Source organism: Anopheles coluzzii, chromosome 2 (genome assembly GCF_943734685.1).
Source record: "Anopheles coluzzii chromosome 2, AcolN3, whole genome shotgun sequence".
Lineage (NCBI taxonomy): Eukaryota > Metazoa > Arthropoda > Insecta > Diptera > Culicidae > Anopheles > Anopheles coluzzii.
The window spans coordinates 120792020-120812383 of record NC_064670.1 but is presented as its reverse complement, the minus strand read 5'-3'; the positions used below and the strand labels follow the sequence as shown (position 1 = coordinate 120812383).

General features: G+C 45.4%; 3 protein-coding genes across 3 annotated transcripts in view; 2 read left to right on the top strand and 1 right to left on the bottom strand.

Moving 5' to 3' along the window:
- LOC120951731 (uncharacterized) overlaps window positions 1-20364 on the bottom strand; it is a 218876-nt gene that overhangs the window by 138287 nt on the left and 60225 nt on the right. The gene's annotated exons all lie outside the window — the stretch shown is intronic.
- Window positions 15775-16074, top strand: LOC120953593 (uncharacterized). Its single transcript, XM_040373710.2, has one exon. It carries the CDS (start codon window positions 15838-15840, stop codon window positions 16042-16044), a length of 207 nt encoding a protein of 68 aa, XP_040229644.2. The 5' UTR covers window positions 15775-15837; the 3' UTR covers window positions 16045-16074.
- LOC120953602 (antimicrobial peptide defensin 3) lies at window positions 17123-17683 on the top strand. Its single transcript, XM_040373718.2, has one exon. It carries the CDS (start codon window positions 17325-17327, stop codon window positions 17586-17588), a length of 264 nt encoding a protein of 87 aa, XP_040229652.2. The 5' UTR covers window positions 17123-17324; the 3' UTR covers window positions 17589-17683.

The window sequence follows — 20364 nt, the reverse complement described above, 5'->3', positions numbered from 1 at the left end:
TTGTTCGATTTAAAGTGCTAAGTGGTGAGGGTGCGTTCGCGACTGCATCAGTGTCTTCATTAAAAGTGCATTAAAAGGTATCGTTGGGCAGTTTCTCTCTCTGTCTCCCTTTCGAGGGATAGTGAGTGTGTGTGTGTCTAGTGCCTTTTCCCGAGTGTCTAGAATGTTTCGATGAAAATAGAATAAAAAAGAAGAAGTTTGTGTGAAATGATGCCACTACGGTTCTGAGCATTAGTGCGTGGCTAAGGTTCAAACGTGTGTATGTGTAGTGCGTTTGTTTGGGGAATGGTTGAAAGTATTTTCCCAACGCATATTCTATAGTGTGGTGAAACGTGTGTTTGTGTCAGTGTGTGTGTGTGTGTTTGTGAGGGCAATAGTGTGTCACCGTGCATCCAGCGGGGCCGAGAAGTATTAACCTGACATGTGAGTAGCATTAACTGTCGCAAGAAAGCAATAACTGTGTCACACGAGACCTCAGAGCTAACCTCAGAGTAAATTCATTTTGATTGGCTTACAAGAGCAGCTTCACTTTGGATTATAGCAAGCATTTATAATGCACGAAAAGGTCATGTACTGAAACAGAGATCGACGAAATGCTTTGATAAAACCACCGAACCAACCAACCACGTATGAATTATTTTTTGGTGCTGCGATATGCATTACTTCTCCGTTGGCACTGAAGATGATCCGCTCAAGATTAGTGAGAGGTGCCAATGAAGGTGCTAAGCTTGGGCGCGACGTGTAATATCTTCATCCTGCATCTACCGTCAGATACAGTCCGTCGTAGTGCTCTCCTGTTTTGTCCCATCCCGCCGCATCCCTTTTAGTCGCTCCAATGCGACGCACTAATTGTCATAAATAAACGGCTAACGGCTGACACGCCGCCAGCAGGCTTGGTGACGATGGACGGAACCGCGGTTGACCGATGATCGTTTACCGCCTGGCGGGACCGATACCGAGCTACACTGTCAATCGTCAGGTAGGGTGGTTGGACATTACGAATTCTACACCTATGCAAAGGCACACACGCCACACGGGGAGGGACGCGAATGAAAAATCTTCAAGATCTCACGTGTTACGCATAGGTAACGTCCACCGCGCGACGTCTGTAACGGATCCCGCGCCGCTGGTACGGTGTGCTTATGTCGCAAGTGTACCTATTCTTGGCCAACGGCATGACCCTTTTTGTCCCAAGCTGTCCCTCTCTCACTCTCTACCACGTGTGTCGGAGACACTGGGCATAGTGGCGATCGTACGGGCAAGCTGATAACGCTGCCTGTACCACCGACATGCGGCACTACGCGTAGCTCTTTCAGTTCAGAAAAGAAATCGACCAAAACGAAACGCAGCAACGGCCCGAAATTAGCATTCTGACCAGCGCAAACGTCGTTAGCGCACGTTTCGCCGACCGCGAAGGAATTTCTTTCCGTCCCGGTGCGCGATAGAGATGTGACCATTGTTAGAAAATAGGCAACCGCGAGAGGAAAAACCGTTTGGCCAGGATGGGTAAACAATAAACTCATTGACACTGGCCGGTTTGACGGTTTGAACGGGGATTTGAAAACAAGAAAAAAAGCTCTACTAAGAAATACCGAGAAGTCTTTTCTTTTTTTTTTGCAGAACATCGGTCTTCATCAAAACGCTCTAGCACACCGCCACTTAAGTAGGGAGCGACGATGGGGATTAATAAATTTGCCATTTTTTTACATCGTGAGGAAAGCGGCATACGTTTATGATACGTTGAGCTGGCGGGGTATTGTTTCTAGCATATCTATCCGAAAGCCAACGGCTAGCACGTGACAATCATGGGCTAGGAAAACGGGGGTAGCGTAGCTTCCTCAAACAATTGAGTTGCGTGAAGAAATGTGAAACCCGGTGTCAGTTATTAACTGCTTGATTGTGTGTGTTTTATATGTTGGGTCTATTGGGGGGAGCGCGCTCCATAAATGTTTACCGTAGAAGTGTATTTTGGTTTATGATTGTTGGTGGTTTATGATCGTTTAAATGTTTGATGAACTAGACTTGTAACACACATTGACTACAAGTCGTGGGTATACGACAGTAACGATAAAACAGGTCTAATCAGACAAGTAACACCTTTTGACTAATGAAGAATAGTCGTTACAGTTTTTTAGACTGTTGGGAATTTGTATCCAAATCACTCCACTCTAGGAACAAAAGCTATGGTTGAGATTTACACCTTAATGGCCATGTTATTTGTACCTATAGATCACCTTTAGATCATTACGTTAAGAAAAATCTCCTCTAAGTATACTATGCCTTCCGAGCGCCATCTAGTGGCAACAAGGAGCAAACGTCTCTCTCTCTCTCTCTCTAGAGTAACTGACAGCTTTTGGAAATTGTTTTGACTCTACGCAGCTAATTAATTACAGCACTTTTCTCACTTTACGGCAGCCACTACTTACACACCACCCGGCAACGGTGCCGGTATGTGCATGTTCCGTTCACCGATGGCGCAAGAAATTGCACTCACCGCTCCTGCCTTGTGGTGCTAAAAGGCACCGATTATTGATACATGAGCCTTGCTGCAGTCTTAATCGATGCGTCGATCAAAATCCATGCGGTCCCTTTGTGCGGGAGGTGCTGCACGTTAGAAAGTTGTGTGTGTGTGTGTGTCTCTGCAGCTGAAAGAAAGGGGCACAACATACGAAATTTCGTTAATGACGCCCGCGCAACCAAAGGTGCTGGCGCGCGCGCGCCATAGGAAGTTATGTAAAGCAACGCCTACCCTTTGGGCCGCCGTGGCAGTATTATGGCAAAAGGGTGTTTGTTTCGGTGTCACAAGCAAATTCCCTCCCGTCCGGGACTCGGGATTTCGGGAAAGATGGTGGCTGTATTATTATTGTTATGCTACGATCATCGAATAAGGAAGTGATTTACGGGTTGATTGGTGCGTTGGCGCGCAAGGTTCGATGATGATCGCGCTGTAGAAAACCTTTCGGAGGAGAGTTTTCTGAGGGGGAGCTCAACTGAGAGCGTTCGGTGGCGAATGTTACCTGGTTGGATAACGATTTCTGGATTAATTAGAGGAAGAGGGAGAGCTAGATCCAGCTAGAACTAGAAACCGAGAAGAAGAGTGTCGGAAGGATGGTGAAAGGCATAAATCACGCCGCCGCTCGCCGTAACTGTGTCGAGCCGCTAAGCGCACCAGGTTGTTTTTTTCGGTTATCGGAGCTCAGGTTTCTCCGTTGCTGCATTTCAAATTAGGATTCACACTAACGAGGTGCTAGATTTACGCATTAAAAGTTCATCGAACATTCGATAAGATATTACACGGGTTTGTTGTCGTTTATCAATGGTGTTCTGGTAGTAGGGCGAACCGGGACTTTGGCAGCGATGAAGATAAACGTCCACCTGGGATGGAAACAAAATGGGATACAATTTGAATGAGAAATGAAGATGTTTGGGTGATCGATCTGCAGCGAAGGAAAACTGGCTCCAAAAAATAAGAAAGGACATGGACAAGTTTGTAGGGCTGTTTAGTATCTTGTCAAATAAAACAGTTAGCCGTGTTTTGATGACATATCTACCGTTCTTCGTTATTTGCTTCTTGAAATTGTTGTCGTGAAAGCAGCTCGGTAGCATTTCTCCCTCCAAAGATGACACATTCTTCATAGGAAAACTACAAATAAAATTGCTTCAAATCATATTATATCCACCAACCCGTTGGCTAGTCGGTAATTTTCTCACTTCAGCTACGTTTACCTCATAATGCGATAAAAGTAAGCCGAATGATTAAATTTGAATTTGAATCGAAATGCTCAAAACCCAGTCTGGCCGGTTTAAAGCTCAGAACCCCGACGCGACGAGATTCTTCACCGTCTGCCTCTGCCCTCTATGCCGTTTCAGCGTTCTAATCCTGCCATAGCATAAGCCGCTTTACTTTGTTTGCGGCCAAATTATAGCCCTGTGCATCTGTGATTCTGCTTCGGCAGTCGTAATCGGTTGTGCTCCATTTTTTTTCGCCTCCCGATGTGTTGGACCGAACAAATTGTTCTCGTTCGCTCTCGATTTTCAAAGGGATGAGTTAGCCCTAGCACTGGGTAGCATCCAGTGGCTGGCTGGGTGTAAGAAAGTAAAATTAGAAGAGTAAAAACACAATCAACTTACACACGCACGCATACCCCAATAAAAAAACTCAATGTGTAACAGATCGAGATCGTGGAATGGAAATGAAATCGAAATTGGAAAGAAACAGGTCTCGGTCTTGGGCTGTTGTAGGGGCCCATTCTTCGCCTTAGGTATCATTCGACAACGGCCACTTGGTCCGGTTCGATCAGCGATCGAAGAAGATGCCTTTCCAAACCGAAAAAAAAACACACTCCCCAACCAGCTCCTTAGGGCGCAATAATAATGTTAATTGCTCGCCCAAGGTATCCAGCAGCCTTGCGATCGCTGGCCCGAGCTCGATAGGTAATCCGACGATAATTGGGTTGTTTGTTCTGTGGTTCTAAGCCTGGCGGAACCCGCGATACGCCTGGCTGCTGCGTTGGAACAGGTTTCGGTTAGTTTCTTTTGGAAGTTGCCGAGGTGGTTTTTTTTATCTCTCAGTGTGTGAGTTTTTGTTGTTTGGTGCTTTGGCACGAGCGCTGCACTTTCTGCGGAATCATCTTATGGAGGTTTTTTTGTGTGTGTTATTGTTGTTCTTCGAGTCTGTTGGAAGTCTAATTTCTGGACCAGGCTCGTGGTAGTAGTCAATAATTTATTACATTGGCCGAATCGTTCAAATTAGCCGTGCGTGTGTTGTCTAGCCGTTGGTGCAAGAAGAGAGTCTTTTGGGAGACTTCCAGGATTTGTAGTGTTTGAATTTAAAATCATCACAAAATGGTAGGAATATCGTGGATTGTGTTAAGATCATTATTTTATTGATGTTTAATCAAACACTAAAAATCGTGAAATGAAATTAATGTGAAAAGATTTAGAATTCTTGAAATTGATAACAGTTTCCAGAAGTTCAAGAGAGAAGACCTCATATACCATCAATAGATCCTAGTTTTAGATACAATACAGACGTCCAATGGAGACTAAACCGAATCTCGCTAGAACGAAAACTGTACGAAAAGCGAAGAAACTATTGAAAAATTATCGCGATTTCTAGAATTCGCAAATTAAACACACGTTTCACTGGCAAACCATCCCGCAAACTCGTAAACAACTTGTGTTCTCCACACCAGATGCTACACTCGAAAGCTTCCTAGATCGCATCGATCGACACTGGCTTCCCAAGTCACTCCTAATCACTTCACCTCGGGATGCCCAGCTCAGCGGCCCCAGTATGTTGTGCATTAATTTACGATGTGAGCAATTAATAAATTTATCGTACTAATGAACGACGCACCGCTCTCGCTTTGAAATCTGGCCTTCTGGCACAAACGTATGCGCGCGTGGAAACCTGATCGATTTGAAGAGGCAAATGTGGTTCCACGGGAGCGTATCCCTGAACGATCACGATTTATCCTACATATGGGAAGAAAGGTTTCGCTTTGTTAGCGATGCGCCGTCGTGTGAGATGTTTCCGGAACTATAAATATCTCGCGTGGATCTTGCTGGAGTGAAATGGCTAGCGAGAAGGTGACCGTTAATCGTGATGCTGCTGCTGCTGCTAAATAACTGTTCCGTCGGTACGAAATTAGCAAGATCTTAACAGACCTCCGACCCAACGGTATCGGTAGAGTTCTTGAGAGCAACCACCCAAGAACTTTTTGGCAGCGGCCGCAGACTAATGTGCGCCGAATTGATGTTTCCTGCTGTAAGCTGTCTGCTTTAATCGGGCACAGCATGGGCCTAGGGTGGCGCTGTTTCGCTGCTTGCAATCATACCGTGATCGCTGCTAACGATCGTTTATGGTGATTGCCGTCCGGGCCACACACCGGTCGATTCTGCGGTTGTGTGCTGTTGTGTTGTACTATCACTGCGCCCTCGGGAAATGTGCATCCAATCGTTTGCGGCTGCAAGTGAAAAGTGAAAGACGGAAAAACACACACAAATCGAAAGTCACCACCATCTCTCTCTATCTCTCTCTGTGTCGGTCGCTCTTTGGAGAGAGTCATTTGTTTGTTTGTTGTACATGCGTTACAGGGCACAATTATTGAACGCAGGGACAGAGACACATACACACAGCACACACACAGTAGAAAACTGCCTGCCCAAAGGGACGCATAGAGCGGTGGTAAAAATAGAGCACCTCGCCGAACGGGTGGAAATGCAATGGAAACCTTTGAACGCAATAGGCATACCGATCTAATAAGTTAGTTTCACCTTCGCGCGGGGTCTTGGTGGTTCGCGTGCAGGGAAGTGATTTGATTGATGGGGTTCGGTTCGACAGCCTGCCGGCGAGCCTGAGGTTAATGGGTGTGAGGCGACAACCATGCACCGTCGTCGTACACCCGGAAATGGACGCACATGGACGGACTATTTTTAGGGTGAAATTATCAATACGAATAAGGGAGCCGAATATGGAGCACTACGAGCAGTGAGTGCGTGCGTGCGTGAGGTGCAGAAAGCAGACTAGGTCGTTGAAAGAAAGCGGTTTATTTTGGGGAATATTTAATTTTAAAGATGACTTGATCTTTGCTGATCGTTGAATTGGAATGAGCTACGGATTTAGGTGTCTGTTTGTGGATACAAGAATGAATCACGTGCAAAGCATATGGCTTGAACGGAAAAAGACACATTTAGCTACAAAGCGAGTGTTGTCATCATGGAACTTTTATGTTTCTGAACGGATTTCGAAGATGTCAAAATATGGAATATCTGTGCTCCGCTGGCGGTGATATTTCTTGACGTTTTGTTTTGAATATTTTAAAAAACAAATTCTCACATTTTTAGGCTTTGTGTGGTATTCCGTGTAATAAGAATTTCAAAAGACTACTTAGTAGCAAAGCCAGCTATGCCAGGAATGTTGGACTATTTATATACTCGCGACACAAGGAATTAAATTCCTTCCGAAACGAGCTACTTCACCGTACGGTACTGATCCGATCGCGATCACTTGTTTGTCGTCGAACGATTTTTAACAGACCATTTACGACAGAATTTACGGGCGAAGCCCTTCCCCTTCTGTTGCACTTCTCTAATGTCAACCAGATGGGTGATCTCACCGCACCCATTCCTAGTGTGTGATATTTTGAGAAGATGTGTTTTGGGTGCAATTTATGGCGAATCGCGTATCGTGGGATGGTAAATTCCCGCGCAATTTAAATTGCACTCTATTTTATTGCACTTGGCAAAAATTGAATTGTATCATCTCTCTCAAACACACATGGCTGTTTTGTGTGTTTGTTGTGAGGGGGATGAAAAAGTGTTGCTCATTTGGGGGGAAATGGCTCATCAACGGGTGCCCTATTCTTGCCACAAAAGCATTGCTCAACAAGCACATACTGCCCCTACGTATTGCACAATCGATGATCGCACGCGAGAGACGCCGATGGTTGGTAGTTGTTTTACTTCCTCGAAACGAAAGTTACCCATTTCGACTCGGTCGGTAAGCTCAATACCTTCATGTGCTGTGGATGTTGACCATTAGCAAATGTTGCGCTTCGCTTCGAGTTTGAGCAAGGGGAAGAATTTCGGGTAAAGTTTGATGCTTGTTTTGACACCCTCACCCACAATGCGAAAGTACACGCACGACGATCACCATCACCACCACCTTCACCGGTCAACGACATCATCGAAGGGTTTCGCTAAGAAGGTGCCGCCACACACAAAACTTGACGAGGATGTTGTGGATCCGCACCTTGCGTGTGGTGGCGTGTACCACGCCTTGGTTTGCGGTTTGAGCGTTCCATGAGCTCTCGTTTTTCCCTTCCGTTTCCTGTCCGGGCAACGCAAGTGCGACAATAGGGCGACGCATCCAATCACTTTCCCTTCGCTGGGTATTTTCAAAGTGCCGGAAAGCACACTAATTGAATGACGGAGAGATAGCGAGAAAGGTAGGACGAGTTTGCTGGACAGTTCACGGTAAACAATGATCAATTACCGATAATTGAAGATTGCGTGAGTGTCAATAGTCAACCTGTAACGGTCGTCGATCGATGGTTAGCATCATTAGGGGGGCGCATAAGAAATTGGAAAACAGCAATACGATTGCAAGGCGATTGGTATTTACTAGCATAGAAATAGAGGGGTAAATAGGCAATCGTAGTTAAATTTCATATTAATACGAACTTGTATCGCATACAGTACGAGACATAACGCTGCCTTGGGGAGGTGACTCGATAGTTTGATGTATAAGTGCGCAGGCTGTCATACGACGGCATGAGGTTCAATTCCAAAACATGACAGATCTATCACTTTATAACAGAGAGATACAATGAATCTTTACTTATTTATCCTAAGATATATGCAAATTAGTCGATTGTTAGTTTACGCTCTAATGAAATATTGGAATTGCTTTGAGATTGTGTTTTGATAAAAGACTCATTATTATTCAATTTCTAATTTATGTCTGGGCGAGTGAATGATCAGGCGTAATCGCACGATATGAAATACAACCCCGCCCAATCAATAATACACTTCTAATGTAGCGTTTCTGCATTCCAGTTCGTGCCCAACGAACTGCACTGCGCCCCCCCCCCCCACCCCGCCGTGTTTTGCATGTCAGAAATTAAATTAATAATGATCTGAAATTAAGCTGTATCATTATCCGGCAAAGCAGCCCACAACAAGACTTTCACGCACGCGTAATAGACACCCGTGCCGAAGTGTGCAAAACATTCGATACACTCACGACACGCTTGTTGTTCGGTTTTCCAGATTCCATCGGTCGCGTCTGCTGGAGCTTTCTTCACCTGCAAGATCAAGATCGAGTGTGTGTGTGCGAGTGTGTCGAAGGGAGTGACACCTACCATACACGATGCATTCGGATGCACCTGTACGATGCAGCCAGCACACCACTCGGAACCACTCCAGTGGACCTTCCCCGATCCGACAGTGGCTAGATTAGATTGCATGTAATTTACACCTCACACAACACTCGCACTCACGGGAGCGTTCGCTTTTGGTGTCCATGTTGGTGGTGCGTTCATGTTTGGCTGATTATTTTACACACCAGACACCAGGGAGGGCAATGAAAGTAACTGAGCCGAGCGGTGTGGCGGTTATAGCGGCATCGCTTAGCCTCACTGAAAACGGACCCTTCCACTTTGGTTGGGCCTTCTCCAGAGACGGAGAGACACACCGCGCTGGTGGTTCAATTATGACGGCGTTTAATTAATGGGCATTACGCAAGTGCTGGAACTCCTGGGTCGTGTTCCCGTGCTTGAACGGACCTGCTCTGTACGTGCGAATGTCACCGCGAATGAGGGTGAAATGCTGACGACAGGTCTGTGGACGCTTCAGGTACGCGTTGCGCGATTGCGTAATTTAATTATTTAGATGATGCTCTGTAAACGGTTCGACGAAGTTCGGCCCGGGCTGCAGAAGGACATAATTAGCGGTGACCGTTTTCGCGTTAACTAATTTTTATGGCACCGTGTATGGAGTTTGGGGCGCTGGTGTATCTAGGCTGGAGGAGGCTGAGACGGCTGACGCTGCAGTAATGTTTGAGTCATACGGGTTAATGAACGTTTTAGTGGCTTTGGGAAGGAATTTGTTCGTATCTTCGGCATCGCTTACTGTAGGTTGAAAGTATGTAAAGCGATTGAGTGACGTCTTCTTGAAGAATCACTTGAAATCTGGACTGATCTCGCAGATCAATCTATCACATATTACGCAATGTCTAACTCTCGGTACAATCTTTCGATCAATCTTACATCAAACACTCACTTTCCACTGTATGCCGCTCAGTGTGTAACGGGCTCATCTTCTTCTAAACATTCCACACCACCGACACAACACATTCCTTCACACGCACGGTTAACACGCAACCGTCCCTCTCTCTCGATTATACACACCTTTGAGCACTGCGATCGTCGTGATCACACGGATTCATGCTCACGCGTCATTAATCTTGCACAAAATCTTGCAGCTCCAGACGGCTTTTTGGCTTCTGTGTGCGATTCGGGGTGCGAGTCGTGTATGCAGACGACGCAATGGAAGGGTTGGGCGAGCGACGGAAGGCGCTTTCCAGCGCCAACTCCCTCTCCGCTTGGTACCGTTTAATCGATGCACTTGCGGTACGATTTGCAGCCGCGCCAGGGTTTTCGATTTCGGTTGAATGGTGCAGTTAATTGGATTTGATGTCAAAAGCAATTTACAATCCATCATAAATTGAGCGTAATCGAACATGTGGGGGCACACAGGGGAGCTCAATAAATTAGATTTTCTGCTGGTTTGTTGTTTGGTGCCTACCACCACACTACAGGGAGCTCTGGGGTGGGATGGCAACGAAGATCGCATTCGGTGCATCGATAATTTCTTTCATCTTCAAGTGGTTTTATTTTCTGTTGTGGAGTCGCCTTGGTTTGTTTTTTTTTTTTTTGGGGGGAAAACATAATTTAATGACCAAAAGTCTTGTTTGTTCGGAAAAAATGGCCAAGAAGAGTAATTAGGAAGCTTAGGAGCAGGTTATATCGCGATGGAACAGGATCGTCATCCACGATCGCTATCTTGGGCGGATGATGAAGCGAAGTCTAAGTTCTGCTACCATTTTTTTATGTGTGGTTTGCTTGTTGGTTCTTTTGATACATCCAAGCGAACATAAAACGGGATGACAGAGGAACAGAACTCACTCGTTATCTTTGCACGCGTACGGTGAGTTGGCATGAAACCAGATCAGGTTTCAATTTGGTTGTGTTTTGTGTCCAAGGGTTAACGTGATTTTAATTAGTTTATCTTTTTTCCTTCAGGACGTTGCTGTTCCTTGATGGATCTAAAGATGTAAAGTCAGTCAGACGAAAATGTCCGTTTTAGTGCGATTTTTCATTGCCATTTGCTCGAGCATTATTCAAACGGCAGCTCCTGACGGTCAGGAATTACGAAATATTTCCTCTTATATTCACTTTCACGTTGCTTTCCAGTGCTAAACTCTCTTCTCGTAATACTGCCAACCACGACAAGAGATTCTCCATCGCAAACTTGAAGCCAAGTGCCGTTCCTGCTCCCATGATCACAGAGGGTGGCTGCAAAGCTGATCGAGCGATTGTAACAGAAGCCTTTGCCCTTTTTTCTCCCCCAAGTGTGCATTTGCCCCTGAACTTCGGGGCGTGCTTATGCCCGGTGCGCTGCCTGTTTCTAATCTGATTTTCATTTCTTTCGTGTTTTTTTGTTGTTGTTGTTGTAAGTGCAGCGGTAGCCATACCCCACGGTGGGTCAATCCCATTACTGATTCCAGCTTGCCTGGGGCATGGGCCACGATCAGCCACTCGCCGTATGTTCGAGATAACAATTATTATTGCACTTGCATTAGAAGCAACGGCCTGCAGTGAGCAGCGGGCAAAAAGGAAGGAAGTAAGTCCGCATGCTTTACCGAATTCCAAACCCGATCACCCGGCACTGGGGGTGGGTTCGGGATGTATCGATCACTATCTCGGTGGTCAGGTGAACCTTACAGGCGACTCCACGCTGGCAGCAGACGACCTTAAGCGATTGCAGCCAGGCAACTACCGCTAATGGAACTGCTAATTGGATAGTTTATGGAATTTTGCTAAAGTCGCTAAAGGTGGGTCATAAAAACGAACCTTTAGCTTCAGTGGCAGGTAGAGCCTCTGATCCTGTACCCCGTAGCCGGAAGTGATTGCTTCGCCGGATGTGTCTTTTTTTTCGGGCTACGTCTCCCGGAAAGGTATTGCGCTGTAAAATACTTTAACGTGTATTGTGCGTGATGGTAAAGGAATTTTTGCAGATAAAGCCGCTTTTTACACACTCATGTGTCAATCTACCAACCGTGTGGTGTGCAATTGTCTATTGATTGCCGTTTTGCTGTACGTATTTGCTAGGCGTCATGCGGTCGTATGACTTTCAACAGACCAACACACAACAAACCGTCTGACTGGCTTTTGGGTGGAAAGGGATTTGATCATAGGTTCCGGAGCATTTATTTTTATTGAATGTTTATGCTAATGTGTACCTCGAGACGGTAGAGACTTTCGGCTGGCCCCTTTGCAACGAGACGTCCTACGAACTCCACACCAAACTGTTACTGCCTGCCTACAGCACGTAGAAACAACGCGGAGAGCTCGGTAATAGATGATCACCTTCACAGGCGGGCACACGATATAGGGAAGGCCGCTGTGTGTGCGTGTGTGTGAGGATCAAACAATGTCAATAAATATTAGTTTTCTAAATTACGAACACACGATTGCTTGCCAAAACCGCAAACAGACCGCTAGAGACGACCATCGCGTCAACCGAGAGCGGGAGGAACATCATGGAGTTTCGGAATTGTTTGGCGAATGGCCGTCGGAATCTCGCTTTCGGAGATGACTTGGGGAGAAAAGAAAATTTGCTGACACTGGACATGCTCCCGGTCCAGCCAGCGGGAACATGTCCAGACGAAGGGGACCGTTGTCATAACGACTTTCTGTTTTTGGACGCTTGCCAAACGGCTAAAGACACTAAAACTTGGCGCGCCCGTTTCTGACGCCCGTGATGGGACGGCTGGGCGCGTATCAAATCCCACCACACGGCGTGGTACCAAAAGGGAAGCTGTGGGGGTTTCGATTTCTGCGAGTCAACCGAACCAGAAGCCACCCGAAAACGTTCCCCGTGTGTGTTTGTGTGGTTGGTTGTACCTTTCACTATCCCATGTATCGGTCGGCGGAAGGTGTCCAAGTCCGCTGGGAGATTATGAAATCGCAAAGAATTCGTAATCAAATTCCGGTAGGATTCCCATTCAATCCAGGGAGGACGTGTGGTGTTCCGCATGACCGGAGCCCGGGCTAACAAAGATATGACTGGCGTTTGGTGTTTGGTGCCGGGTATCAAATCACGTACGTGCAAGAGTTCTGCGTGCGAGAGCGACGGTAAACGGATAGCGAAAGGTGGCCGGATCCCAAAACGGTCGCGCCCGGATCCACGAGCTCCATACACGTAGCGGAGCGTATGGTCCGGCCGGCCGATTTCCGATAATGCCGATTATTGGACACGCCAGACATGGCTATTGATTTATGGGCCTTTAGGCTTCATTTCCTCCTTCGGTGTTCAGCGGGCGCGGACGGGTTCAACTTTCGATTTCACTCACCCGCCAACTGTCAAAAGCCGCCCTTACTTATTTGGAGGACGGAGCGGAACGGTTTGTTTCTGAACAGGGGAAAAGGTGGGTAGGTTTCTTTCTCCAAACAGTTTTTACGTTGTTGTTGGTGCCTTCATCTCTCGTAGGGAGTGTTATGATTTGGCGTCTTTTTTTGCTGTTGTTGCTGGGTTGGGTTTGGTTCGGGATCCAACACTGTTTTGAGCGGGCGCACAAAAAGCTAGAAACCGTAAACATGTTATTTGGTGAACCTGACAGCTGCCGTTTGTGTCATTTTGTCGATCATAGCGTTGGTGGCTAGGTTAGGAGGGTGGGAGGTTTTGGTGCGGGGCATGCTGTCGTTTGATAACGTAATCGATCGCGCTCAATGATCAACTCTCAAACGAAGTTGGAGATACACGCATTGAAAGGGTGTGCTGTGTCTAGTAATGTTAGGCGCTGTAAGACGTTGTGATTACAATTCAATTAGTGAGCCGGTGCTTGTTGAACTTTGCTGGAGAGAGATGTAATGCTGTTGCTTTACAGTGTAAGATTAGATATGTATGTCTCCTCTATTACAAGATACACGATGTAGTTGGAGAGATTTATCATAGATGGCGCTTAACGGATGACACTTATCTTTTTAGGTATTTGTATAGATCTGTACTTTAACTACCATTCGTCGAGTCTGTTTTTAATTACTTTGCTTTTTTCAATGTGTTTATTTCATCCTTCATTTCTACTCCCCAGGATAACGCTTTGACATTCAGAGATTATTATCTTTGCGCAATATTCCCTCCGATTGACTCACAAATTGTACGTTCCCAATTGCAAATAGTAATTACTGGTCCTTGCAGCTCTGCCTACTTTGTAGCCAAGGCTGAATTTCGCAACGAACCAAAACTGCATCTCGAACTCACGATGATCATCGTGATCCTACCTAAAACTCTCGACGACCGTACCGCGAGCGTACACCTTGGGGGTTAAAGGGCTTCGCGTACTTACATGCCATGCCCATCGTAACCGGCAAAGAGAAGAAGGGAGAGAAAAACGCGCGCACACACACAGAATAAACATAATAACCCCCGGCAACTCTCTCTTTCGATGAATCACGCCATCAACGCGATAACGCGCGCGCGCGGTTGGATCGCCCGCATGACACTCTTGCGATTCAGCGATCGTGAAACAAAACTCACCCCCTTCCAGCTATCGAATATCTTCCCCGGTCTCACCCGACCGGTCCTGCCTGTCGGGAACTCCCTTGCCGTTGGGAGGTCATGCGTTTTGCGCTGTGTCTCCGCGTACGCAAAGGCGGCACCACACATCGCAGGGTGATCTCGAGCAGCCCGAACTGCGCTCGTCGTCGAAGTAGAAAAAAAAATCGTTATGTATGATACAGCCCGGGGCGGAGAAATGCCGCATAAAAAGTTACAAAATACTCTCCGACATCTTCGGCCGGCCTGTGCCGGTCGGTGTGTTTGCGCGCGGTGACTTCACGATCATCCCGCGCAACGATCAGCCCGGGCACATCGTGGAGCGCAGTGCGGAAGTGCGGAAATTAATCGGAGTACAATAAATAAGCCCGCTAACACGGCCGACGTTGACGAGGACGAGAATGCGTCGCTGAAGGTTACTTACTTGGAGGGCACGCCGCGCTCTCTCGCTCCCTGGGCGAGAGTGTCGATCCGCCGATCGCGTTGAGCCTCTTTTCGATTTCCTTCGGCGGCGGTTATGTGCATTACAGAGGGAGGGGTGGGAAGGCGTGCATTTTTGGTGGGATGATTTCGGCAGAAATGGAAATTATCTGCCAAACGAGAGCCACGCCAATTGTGCAGCGCTTTTGCGTGTGCGTTGGCTTATGTTTATAGCTTATGTTTTTATTTCCCGGGAAATTGGGCAGTACCTTTTTGTGCGTTTTGTTTTTGCCGGTAGGTTCGTGGGTTCCCTTAGTCGTCGCGAAGGGATAGGGCACGGGGGCAACTTTTGAATCGTGGGGACCGGTTTCTGCTTTGCGGGAAGAGAAAATTTATCATCCAGCTCCAGTTGGACGCGTCGTGAGTAAATTAAAATATTACAATTTTTATGAAACGGCAACGCGTGTTGTTTTGCGAATGGCGACAGTTGGCGGGAGTTACGCAACTTACAGTGTTGAGTGATCGTGCGTTTTTGGGAAGCCGAGATCAACGAACTAACATAACAGGATCGAGAAGAGTGTACGTATAATTTAAAGAAGAAGTAAAGATCTCCTTTTAAAAAGATAAAAAGCGTTCCAATCTTTCTCTATTCTTCTGCAGTATATTTCTGGACGTAGAAGGATTGTCTGCTAGATGAGTACTAAGAACAAAGAGTGTGATGAAATTTGAATCTGTTTCAGTACTAGCGATGTGTAGAAGAGAAGTTTGTTAGATGAGCGATATGGTATGGGAAGGAAGCTGTTCAAACACACGTTTTGAGAAGTAAATTTGTTTGCCTTTACCGTACGTATCCCAGCAATTTTCCGTATGCGATTTTGCAAAAACTATGTCCCCAATGCTCCCACTGTTTAACGTGCTCGGTTGTTGTTTTTTTTGCTCCCTTAATGTACAATGGATTGGTCATTTAAAATTGATTACACCAATTGTATAAATTTAGAACACGTACTGGCTGCACCCCATATAAACCTGAGTTCATCGCCTTCGCACACGTCAGTCGTTTTTTCGAGTTCGAAAATGAAGCTATCACTTCCGCTAGTGCTGCTGTTCGCTCTGCTCGGTCTGTTCGTGACGGTAGCCGTTGGACAGACCCCCTGCTCGTCCGCCAAGAAGGTGCGATGTAACGTTCACTGTCGCGGGTACACCAAGCTCGGTTCCTGCTACGATGATAACTGCTCGTGTGTCGACAAACCGGCAGCGATGAAAGCTTCCTTTGCGGCATGAATAAAATGGCAAAACATTGATTCTTAAACAGCTCGTACGTGGTTTCGTTTTATGTATGAAAGAAATGACCACCAGACGGTATGGCTTTCGAGCTCAAGGTGTACGAGGAGCTACCATCGCCATCTCCAAGCAGAGGTCACCTAATACGGTGGCAGGACAAATTCACAGGTTTATTTTCACATTTCTATTTATTGCTGGCTTGTTTTGGGGAGCAAAAGTTGTAAACACTCCACTCTTGGCCCAGGTCGCCCACTCGCACCACGCGAAGGTTAATGGCAGGCCTCTCCAGCGATCGTTTGGGTGGCAATTTTGTCATTTATTCAATTTTTGCGACCCAGTCGCCGGGCCGTTACCGGGATGAGTTTGAAATAATGTTCGACAACACAGTCGCAGAAGCAACCGTTTTACCGTTACGGTAGTTTTGGCATTCTTCGACTCCCAAGGAGTGTGTCTCCTCCTGGGGATGTTGCTCTACTGTGTTGTTGTTCTTTTTTCTTCGCTCCCTTGAGGTCATACGCTAATCGACGTGCGAATGGATGATTTTGCAGTTCTCTCTCAACATTTTATTTGATGATTGTTAAACATTTCTTTTTGGTATGGCGTGTGTTTGTGTCAATCCGTCCTAGAAGAAGCTTACTGGTATGCTATGGCTTACCGAAATGGACATTTAACCGAGACAGGGGCGTTCAGGTAGCTTATGGCAATGTGTGTCAATGGTAAATGGCGATCAGCCATTTGACGGACAGTTTGGACACTGAAGTTTGATGGTAAAAGTCTAACTATAGGAACGCAATGCAGTGTGGGAAGTTGAAGGTGAAATTTTTGTATGATGGCAGTGATAAATCTTTCCACCCTTTCCACATAGTGTGCACTGTTTCTTGTTAACTGTCGGTGGGTCTGTATGAATCTGCGTATGAACTCCAGTGTGTTGTTGAAACACTTGTTCAAACAAACGGCATATTGGTCTTGTTTCTTTGAAAATTCTGAAGGTGCCATTTTGAGTGTAAAAAAACTGCGATCGATTCGGGAAAAAACCTTAAAACCCCCGCAACTCTCTACAATAAGTCTTTTTGAAGAACTGTGTAGAATATCTTTGCATTGCTATGCATCGCTCAAGGTTTGTCACAGGGGGAAAAACTGGCACACCGTATGTACAAACAAAACAACACACACACGCAACACCGTCTGTACTAATATGAAAGATTTGTCTACGTTTCGGGCTGACACTTTTCTGGAAAGTTTCATCAGTGTCCGATAGCACATCTCTGTCACAGCCCAGTATGTGTAGAGATAGCTTCGCGGACAGTCAATTACGCAGAAATCGCAGAGCAGCATCCAAAATGAAATTCGCCGTAGTATCCTTCCTGTTGGTGGCCCTGCTTGGGCTGGTTGCCGTCGGTGAGGCTCAGCTGAAGAATCTGGCCTGCGTTACGAACGAAGGACCGAAATGGGCCAACACGTACTGTGCCGCTGTGTGCCACATGTCTGGACGTGGCGCTGGATCTTGTAACGCTAAGGACGAGTGTGTTTGTTCGATGGCTTAAGATCATGATGGAGGAGCTGGTAATGAGCTGGTTAGATGCAGTTGGAGATGGAAAGGAATAGTGAATACAAGGAATAAAGTTATTATCTACACTTATGCGAAGTAGTGTTTTGTTTACTATAGAAATAAATTGAAATCATGTAGTACGCTTAGTACTTTACATCTGATTGGTGACGTTTATTAGGTTTAAATGGTAAATGTATCAGTACTTCGTGGTCTGGATCTATCCATCTATAGAATGGAATGTGTCTTATACTTTATTTAAACGCAGTATTCTTCTTCATCTTTTGGCTCAACAACCGTTGTCGGTCAAGGCATGCCTGTACCACTTGTGGGGTTGGCTTTGAGTGACTTATGGGTTACCACCCCGCCATAGCAGGATAGTTATAGTCATTCCTACGTAAGGCGGTACGGTCCATTTGGGGCTTGAACTTATGACGGGTATGTTGTTAAGTCGTACAAGTTGGCGACTGTACCACGAGACCGGCTACACGGAGTATAGTTATTGATTTTATCATAAAGCTTCATGCAATTGGCACTCGTATTATTGGTATCGTAGCTCTCCCGGATATTGGAACGGAGCTAATTATTCATAGTAGCATGAAATAATATTGTATAATCCTGAAATTTATTTCAAACTAGTATAATGAATACTTCTCCTTATTGACCTAACGACCTACGCGATCATACCAGCCTTATGAGTTTCGACACGTTTGCGTAACTTATTAAGTACGACGCAGCCGACTTAGTCCTGGCTACGGGGGAAGATCAATACGAGACTTTAACTCACGATGGGTATCAAACAGGGGAATTAGTAACAACTCTTACAATCTTACATCTAAATAGAACTATTTTCTTTCGGGTTGCAGCTTAAAATAATAAATCCTTTTTTTTTGTTTTCACATCTCGACAGTAGCTTTATTTCTTTGGAGGTTTGGTTCTAGATAGAAGGTGTTGCTCCAGTAACGTTTCCCACTTCTGGTAGCGTTTATCAATCGCAAACGCTCGTTGCGGAAAGGCTTGTGTGATGCTCATGGATACGAGAACGATCAACAACAGGAATGGAAATACGAGATTCATGTCTACGGAATGTGCAACGTCTTTAGAGCAAAAGTGCGAGTATATGAATCGTTGTTGGATGTCGAATTTGGCGCCCAGCCCTGCTTTTATAGTACAATGCGCACTGAAATTATTAATATTTATTAAAACCTTGAGGCGCCACCAGCGCCACTATTATAACAGCAGGTGTGATACCCTAAATGTGTTTGCTTTGCACATATTGTATGCTCAGGTGTAATGTGCAAAACGGTTGCAAAAGTGGCGCCGAATCTCATCTGGTGCACAGTAGCACGTGGTAGATAGGTAAAACATAAAGCAGATGGTAAATTCGCTGCAGTGCACATTAAGTTTCGAACGAATTGGACACTCTTTCTTGTTATCTTTTGGTTGCATACGGGTCAAAATTTTCATTTGTACAGAAATAGTGTTTATTAGTGTTTATTTCATGCCGTTGGTTTGGGCGTACCGAATATTGTTCCCCTGATCTGCTGTAGAAGGTTGGCGTATTGTTCTTTACTCCACAATTTGCTACTGAAAGTGCTAGCCTGGCTCACACCGACAGTGGCGAGAATGACAAACGTTACTATTAGGAACGCGAGTTTCATTTTGGCCGATATGAACACTTTGAGCGGTGCAGAAGATTCTGATCGATTAACAGTTTAGTTTACTTGTGTGGCTTTTATAGTATGGTAAAAAACAAAGTGTAATCGAAGTTCTACACTCAATTTATGCAGAAAATTGTCGGAAGCGTATATTGTAACAGTTGGCTTGGTAAAAGAAGTATAATCGTGTTTTCTTTTGTATTTGTAGATTCAAGTGCGTTATGATAAAATGAAGTGTGGCCATGGGCAATACAGAACGATCGAAGAACGACGCTACGGTTGGATTTTAAAGTGAAAAGGATTATGAACAGACATCATTGACTAGTTCAAAGGTTTTTTTTGCGATTCTTCATAACTATTGGTATTATATGATGTAATCCGAAATGAGTTCTTCAATGTTGTAGATTCCAGGGGAGGTAACGTGCTAGATGTTTTGATGTAGCTGAAGCTTCATCAGTGTCCAATAGCACATCGCTGTCGAAGCCCAGTGTGTGTAGCCAACAGTGTGTGCCGCTGTGTGCCACATGTCTTGACGTGGCGCTGAATGAGAATTATATCAGTGCTTCAGGGTCCTGATCTATAAATCCATAGAATGGATTTTTTCGTCTCATACTTTATTATGTGTTTAGATACTGGTAGTAATTGGTATTGAATAGTTGATCTCGCCAGGAAAATACATATTTGAATTCATTGTATTTTTAAATTATGATTAAATTATGGAATTTGTTTCCATATACTATAGTGAATACAAGTTACAAGGTGGTTATACGATGCTTTATAAGCTTCGACTTCGAATTTTGAGACCTATCATGGTTACGTGGGAAGTTTCATACGTGGCTCATAGCGGACATCAAGTAAGGGTAAAAGCAACTACTCTTAGAATATAATATCCTATAAAATTCAACTATTTTCTTTCGTATTAGAGCTTCAAATTACACAGGCTTGTTAAGTTTTCACATTTCTACAGTAGTTTTATTTTTCTGGAGCTTTGATTCTAGATAGAACATGTTGCTGCAGTAGCATTTCCCACTTTGGATACGAGAACGATCAACAACAGGAATGGAAATACGAGATTCATGTCTACGGAATGTGCGACGTCCTGAGAGCAAAATTACG